The 7,955-nt window shown below is 30.3% G+C and overlaps 1 protein-coding gene across 2 annotated transcripts; it reads left to right on the forward strand.

Annotated features, from left to right (window-relative positions):
- Positions 1 to 973: 973 nt before the first annotated feature.
- On the forward strand, positions 974 to 6,407 carry EER5 (proteasome family protein). Of its 2 annotated transcripts, none has more exons than XM_011021058.1 (13): positions 974 to 1,258; positions 1,341 to 1,483; positions 1,556 to 1,649; positions 1,739 to 1,828; positions 1,947 to 2,012; positions 2,149 to 2,238; positions 2,362 to 2,418; positions 2,669 to 2,730; positions 5,005 to 5,092; positions 5,393 to 5,469; positions 5,559 to 5,633; positions 5,742 to 5,847; positions 5,969 to 6,407. In XM_011021058.1, exons 1-13 carry the CDS (start codon positions 1,091 to 1,093, stop codon positions 6,098 to 6,100), a joined length of 1,248 nt encoding a protein of 415 aa, XP_011019360.1. In that variant the 5' UTR covers positions 974 to 1,090; the 3' UTR covers positions 6,101 to 6,407. The 2 variants fall into 2 exon arrangements, with proteins under 2 accessions (XP_011019360.1, XP_011019361.1); XM_011021059.1 differs by having other exon boundaries at positions 975 to 1,258; positions 1,347 to 1,483.
- The last annotated feature ends 1,548 nt before the right edge of the window (positions 6,408 to 7,955 follow it).

Here is a 7,955-nt window from a genome sequence, read left to right on the forward strand (position 1 = left end):
TAAGTGTTCCCTCGTTTATCTTTTTTGTTTTTTTTTTTTATCTTTAAAAAATATAGAAGTGGATAACATTTCTTAAAAAACAAAAAAATATATAGAAAATCTATGCGGCTCCAAATTTTTTGATCAAGTGCTAGTCTACCAATGTCTGGCTTTTTATTTATTTATTTTTTATCAATTTCTATTAGTTATTTATTTTTTTACATCTTTTAAGTTGTATGACTTTGAAGATTTTAATTTGATTTATAACAAATTATTTTCCTCTTATATTTTATATGAATCAATTATATTTATTTGAAGTTTGTAAAAAAAATAAATAATAATTTGTTATTAGCAATAACACTTAATTATCAAGATAAAATGAACAAAAAAAATTAAAATAAAAGGAATAGTCGGTATAAAACATCTATATATGTATTTATCTTTTAATTCTACTATAATGTTTAGCTTTCCACTTTGATATCGAACAAGTGTTAACAACTTTTGTTTTTATTTATAAATTAATATATCTCTTATTTTATTTTATAAAATACAAACATCTTCTTTTTGTTTTTAAATTAAAAAAAATATAATACATAAAATTATATTCATAATATAATTATTTTTCTCATACTAGAAATTAATTTGAAATTCTACTTGCTTGTATTTTTTAATTTAAAAAATTATAATATTCTAAAATACTTAAACAATATTAAAATATTATTTTATTATGTTTAAAAATAACTTTAAATTGTTATTAAATACATTATTATTTACAAAATTATTAAAAAAGAAAGACAATATTATTATTTAATAGTATTTGATATTGTGATAATTATTATTTTTTACTTGAAAATATATTAAATTTATTTTTATTTTAAAAAAATTATTTTTAATATAAACCATCAAAACTAATTGAGAAGACTAAAAAGATTAATTTAAAAAATTATTTATTTATTTTATTTAAAAAACAAACAATTCAGAAAAAATTACACTCGAGTAGTCTGCGCTGGCGACGTGTCCGTGCGTACCAATGCTCCGTTTGCTTGCTGAACTTGGATTCGATTAGTTCACTCTATAAGAAAAAAGGGCAAGCAAAGCAGCAGCTTTAATAATGGCGTACTTGAGCATGGGGGAAGCTCACAGAAGAATAACGGAATACCTAAATCGCTTCTCCGACGCCGTTTCCTTCCAAGACGGTGCTTCTCTGAAACAACTCCTCTCCGTCTCCTCTAACTCCCCTTCTCTCCTCTCCCTCGCCGATTCTCTCAATGTTTTCCAGGTCTGTCCAAATTTTTTCTCTTATTCCTTATAATTATATATAATTGAGCTTTTTTGTTTTAATTAGTTTTATTGTGATTAAGAAACAGGATGCAAATAGATTAATTAAGCAATCAGACAAGTACTCGCAGTTTGGGGAAATAATAGCACCTTTTTTCCGTTGTCTGCAAAGTTATAGAATCGGCAACCTGCTCGATGCTTACCACGCCTTCGAAAAAGCAGCCAAGTAATTATTTATTTATTTTAATTATTAAATGTTAATGATCCCGTTTTAACCTGAATCGGTCTGGAAATGCAGTGCTTTTCTTCCCGAGTTTCGGAATTGGGAATCAGCGTGGGCTTTGGAGGCATTGTATGTTATTGCCTATGAAATTAGGATTCTTGCAGAGAGGGTACATTTGTTTACATCATTTAGATCTAAATGTTGCAGTTAGTGTTATTGTTCTTGTTATAAGTGTATTTTGTGTATTAATAAATGTAGGCGGATAGAGAGTTAGCTTCCAATGGGAAATCACCAGAAAAATTGAAGGGAGCTGGTTCTTTCCTCATGAAAGTGTTTGGTGTTCTTGCTGTATGTTTTACCTTTATCAATTCTATTTTCGTCCCATGTTCATGCCTTTTCATATCAAAATTTTCGTTTATATTTCTGTTGCTAGCAGTTTAATAATAGGGTATGTCAAAATTTGTAGGGAAAAGGACCGAAACGTGTGGGAGCATTATATGTGACTTGCCAGCTGTTCAAAATTTACTTCAAAGTAATGCTAGCTTATTCTTCTCTTCTATAGCTATGTGATTTTCTTTGTATTCCAAAAAATAGAGGGGGGCAAGGGATGCAATAGAGTTTGTTACCTGTTTTAGCAATAAAATGTCATAACTTTTAGTGCTTTGCAGCTTGGTACAGTTCACCTTTGCAGAAGTGTGATACGCAGCATTGAAACTGCTCGAATTTTTGATTTTGAGGAATTTCCTAAAAGGGATAAGGTGAGTGGAGCTTAATAATGGCCATTGTTTCCTCTGTCTTTAATTGGAAGCTATTTCTTAGAATGTCATTTTCTCATGAGAAATCCCTTGTATAGGATCTGATGGTCCCTCTTGCTATTGCAGGTCACCTACATGTATTACACTGGTCGTTTAGAAGTTTTTAATGAAAATTTTCCTGCTGTAAGCACTTTAATTCCTTTTAAACCATTTCATGCAATTTGTCTTTCCTTTTTCTTTTGTTTTTCCCCCCTTCTTGAGACATGAGTTGTATTTGATGCCCCGGAGTCCTTAAATCTAGATTTAGTACTGTTCATGTTTATTATTGAAGTTTATCCATAATGTTCATTTGAAATTTACTGTAATTCTGTGATTTCTGTGCATGTAAAAACTCAAGAATTTGTTTTGACTCGTTCACGTTTTAACATGGCAGGCTGATCATAAATTATCGTATGCCTTAATGCACTGCAACCCCCATCATGAAGCAAATATCAGGTTTGATTCAGGTGTGCTTGCTGCATGTATTTTACATATGCATAATAGCAAGTCTGTTTTCTGTAGATGGCCTCTTTGCAACACATTTGTATGATTGTCAAACTGCAGTCTGCGGTAATTGTTCACATTTTGAAGTTACCATGGGATAAACTTTACTTGCATGGTGATTGTTTTTCTAGTCTATGCCTTTGTTAACTTTAAATCTGATAAAGGTAATTGTTGTGGTATGCTTCTACTGAAGCTCTTTCATAGTGGTTTCAGATTTCCTATAGCATTTTGGTTTGGAATGACTTAACAAGAATGCATTGTGTCCATATGATTGCAAACTTCCATGAAGCCAGAAACTTCTTTCTGGAGGTATTATTGGTCTTGCCATAGTGTGCAAGTTGCAACTGCTTCAAGTTGTTCCTTATGAAGCATTGGATTCTTCTGCATGCTTAATGTGTTAGTATTAAACTTCTATCCATGATGAATTCATGACTGACATTTATGAAGCATTGGATTCTTCTGCATGCTCAATTTATTAGAATTAAACTTCTATCCATGATGAATTCATGACGGACATGACCCTACATGTTAGATACGTTTTGACATGAAATAATGTCAAAAGGTGAAATTGGATTCATTTATTTCTTATTTCTTATTTTGCACTTATGCAATTCATGTTAATGGATATGTATTACACGAATTATAAGCTAGCATCAATTTGTTTTTAGTTTGTTAGTTATAGCAACTGCCTTGACATCATAATTTCTTTTAGAAACTCAAATTGTTTCCTGGATTTTAAAATTGCAAAATTAATGTAGAGATCAGTAACCATAGTCTAGTTTATGTCTTTACAAAAGAAAATATATGTTACTTTTGACCATTTTGTAATGGCAAAACCCACCAATTGCACCCTGTGTTTTCATAAATCTGTCAAATAAGCTCTAGTATTTTCAATTAGCTCAATTCAACTTGTGTGTTTCCAAGTTCGGTCAATTGAGTACAATTTCTTAAAATCAATGATTTTTAAATACAGATCATAATAAAAAATATATTTTCCTATATTGTGGCCCCCACATACAGTATTAATATTAGAAAAAAGATTCAAAAGCAAAAGAGAAAAATAAAAATCAACAGTAGCCAATGAGTGGCCACGTCAGCAATCACCAGCCAACCAGGTCACATTGTTGCTATCTTCCTCTCCAGCTCTGTTAGCAAACCTAGTTTCTGGTGAGAAATTGGTTTTTCCGGCAAGCCATTTTTTTAGTTGACACCGGTGGTTTAAATATTTTGGCAAAGCCACAGCTTCTGCGATCCTCTAACAGCACCCCCAATGATTGTAGACAGCTTCAAACAGCCCCAAGCAGTGTCCAGTCCAATTCTTCCTTGTTGATGCATTTTCTCTCTCCCACTGATTCATCTTCCCTGACCATGGCAACTTGTCACCAACCTACCATGATGATCTCTAGCAACTTATAGCGTTGACCCGCCCATTTCAGACCTTCATTTCCATCTGTCATTGTTTTGTTTCTCGTTGGAAACTACATTTGCTGTTGAAGCTAGAGGAAGGTGTCTTGGTTGGTTGGTGATGGTTAGCATAGGTTACTTCTGATTGGCTACTGTTGATTTTTATTCTTTTTTTTTTTAATATTTTTCTGACATTAATGCTGTAGCTGCTGTTGATTTTTATTCTTTTTTTTTTGTGTGTGAATATTTTTCTGATATTAATGCTGTGTGTTGTTCCCTTATGAAAATATTATTTTTTTATTTGGGTTGCATATAAAAATCATTGATTTTGAGAAATAGTACTCAATTGACCAAAATTGAAAACACATTGTTGAATTGATCTAATTGAAAACACGGACTTCTTTGAAAATTTTATAAAAACATAGGTTGCAATTAGTGGGTTTTGCCATTTTGTAAATGACACAAAGTATATATAACTTGATTTCATAATCTGTAGATAGGATGAATGTAGTTTCTTGATTTGGAGAACAAATGGTATTTTGGGTTATATAAAATTACAAATAGATGATGTCATGTTCATTTTCTTGTTTTATATCATGACAGATACATTTTTCATTGACAATACGATATTATTACTTAGGATGTCCTATTTATTTGTTATTTACACACATTTATTTGAAGATTTGCTTCATAGGTGTTTTCATAATCTCTGATTTAAATTGATATGCACTCATTTTGCACTTTCTTCCTTTTCATTAATGGTCCTTTCTTGGATAATGTACACATGTTTCAGCTCATGTTTTCTCATCTTTGTTGGATCAGGATGATTTTAAAATATTTGATACCTGTGAAGCTTTCAATAGGTATTCTACCCAAAGATCGGCTTTTAGAGAAGTATGGCCTAGTTGAGGTATGCTTGCCACTTCAATTTTTTCTCTTGTCACTGCTTCTAATGACAGGCAAGATGTTTCTAATGTGCCCGCAGATAACAAGTTCTATGTTCCTAATGTGCATGTGAAATTTGTTCAAGCTGGGCGTGTTGTTCATGTTGTATACATAAAAAGGGACCAAATAACCTACATACATGTTATTTCCTTGCTTGTAAGACTATTATGACCAAGAACCCATGAGTGTGTTATCAGTGTCTATAGCCTAAGTATTAGTTGCATTGAGCACGTATCTAATAATCAATGGAATTTTCATTTGACAGTACAGTAATGTCGTCCAAGCTCTGAAAAGGGGTGATCTCCGGCTGCTTCGACAAGCTCTCCAGGAGCATGAAGACCGGTATTTCTGCTTTTTGCATGGATGAGATCTAATGGTAATAAGAATATCTGGAGATAAATTTAACTTTTGAGCCATTTTATTCCTTCTAGGTTTCTAAGGTCAGGTGTATTTCTTGTCCTGGAGAAGCTAGAACTTCAAGTTTACCAAAGATTGCTAAAGAAAATGTAAGGTCCTTGCCATGTGGTATGTATATATGTGTATGTGTAAGTATTTTGGTGCGTGTAAGCTTTGATTGTTTCTTGGAATGTTTTTCATGGTTATCGTATGTGTAGCTACATCATCCAAAAGCAGAGGGACCCAAGCAAAGCTCACCAGATGAAATTGGAAGTAATTGTTAAAGCATTAAAGTGGCTTGAGATAGACATGGATTTGGACGAGGTACCTTTTGATGCTCTTATCTGTCATTATTACATAACATGGAATTTTATTGGATTCTCTGTCCAGCATTTTTACCTGTCGGATGAGTGTCACTAATTGAAAGCTCTGTTCCAATTGTTAGGTGGAATGTATAGTGGCCATATTAATATACAAGAATCTTGTGAAAGGGTACTTTGCTCACAAGAGCAAAGTTGTAGTGTTGAGCAAGCAGGATCCTTTCCCCAAGCTGAATGCAAAGCCAGTTAATTCATAGGATGGCGGAGAGTAATTATGAACGAGTTAAATTTGTCCAGCTCACATGGCTTTTGTTCATATATATATATATATATATATATGATCAGCTATGATTGTGCTGTGTAGGTTGTGTTGAAGTAAAAAAAAACATTGAAGTTTCTTGTAATTGTGCACTTATTGTGGATGTCTGGTCTCATTGCATTTTACTTGCCCCTACCACAAAACAGAATCTGCTGTATCGAGCCTGTTGGTTTCCCTCTTTCGAGTGAAGCCTTGAACCGTTGAAAATAGGTGTTACCCAGGATTTTGTCACTCTTTCCTTTTTTGTTATTAAAGCCTCCTACCCCTTGCTTATGGATAGATATTTCTTATGGATAGATAGTGTATGTTTGAGATTGTGGTGAATAATATTATTTTAAATTAGTTTTTTAGTTTAAAAATATGTTAAAATGATTTTGTAATACGTTTTTTACATCAACATATCCAAACTACTAAAAAAACACTAATTTAATATTATTTCATGTTAAACACATTTTTAAAAAGAATTCAAAAGCAGTTTAAAACTCAATCTCAAATATAAATCCCTCTACCTTTTTTATTTCAATATGTAAAGCTCCTTTCATCATAACATCTGCATGCCAAGGATTTGTCTTGTTCTAGATTATAGTATTAAACTAGTTAGACTTGTTTTTCCCTACAGGGTTGAATATTTTTTTCTTTTTTTTAAAAAATGAACATGTAGGCTTTTCTAATGCTTTTTTTTAAAAATAAAAAATAATTTTTTTTTAATGTAAATTGATAATTTTTTGTATAAATAAATGATAAAAAAATAATTAATAACAACTAAAAATGAGATTAGAAAATTGAGAGATAGATTAAGATATTTAATTTAGCAAATATAGAATATTTACTAGGTTGTGTTTAATGAGTTTGTTTATTAAACAATCAAATGATAATAAAAATATTCTCATACATGAAATTAATTGAATAAAAAATTAAAAAAAAAAAATATGTTATGTGATGTTATGCATATTAAAAATATTATCCATAATTGAATATTTTTTTATTTTTAGAAACAAAGTTTATCTATATAAAACATACAAAAACATTATAGATAAGTGATAATAATCTCTTTAAAAATTAAATACATGTAAAAAGAATAAAAAAAAACAATTGCTATTTCAAAAAAGGTTAAATTATATAGAAAGGGTATTAATTGAAATATAAATTAAAAAATTATTTAAACTTATATTTTTTATCAATAAAAAAATAAAAAATCAAAGGAAAAAAAAATAGACCAGACTCTGTATAACTTGGCTTATTCATAAATGACCCGAGCACGAGTCCTTATTTTTTTAAGAAAAGCTAATGAGATGAATAATATATCATCCATAAACTCTTATTTTTTTATATAGAAAAGCTAAAGATGTGAATGACATGTTATCGATCTTAATTTTTTTTTAAATAATACACACAACGTGTCGTATATATTTGTCAAAATTCTAGCCATTATGATACCCAAAAAATAAGATTTTATGGATTTTTGGCTTAGAAAACTTATTTTTCAACTTATTTTTTAATCTAAAACACTTAGAAAAATATCTTAGATATGCAGTTTGATAAACTCATTAGTGGTTTTAAAAAAACAAAAAAAATCATAAAAACCTGAAATCAATCTAAAACAAAAAATCTTTTCAAATTCAAAACGAAAAAAACCTAAATGAAATTTTCCTCTTAAAAAAGAACTTGTTAACACCAAAATTAATTATTTTAATAATTAGAATTGACTTTCAAACCTGAAATCAATCACAAAAACGATTATTGTTTTATCTAGTATTAGAATTTAGCGACTCACTCTCATCTTTTAAACTAAA

This window comes from Populus euphratica, unplaced genomic scaffold (genome assembly GCF_000495115.2).
Source record: "Populus euphratica unplaced genomic scaffold, PopEup_1.0 scaffold19.1, whole genome shotgun sequence".
Classification (NCBI taxonomy): Eukaryota; Viridiplantae; Streptophyta; class Magnoliopsida; order Malpighiales; family Salicaceae; genus Populus; species Populus euphratica.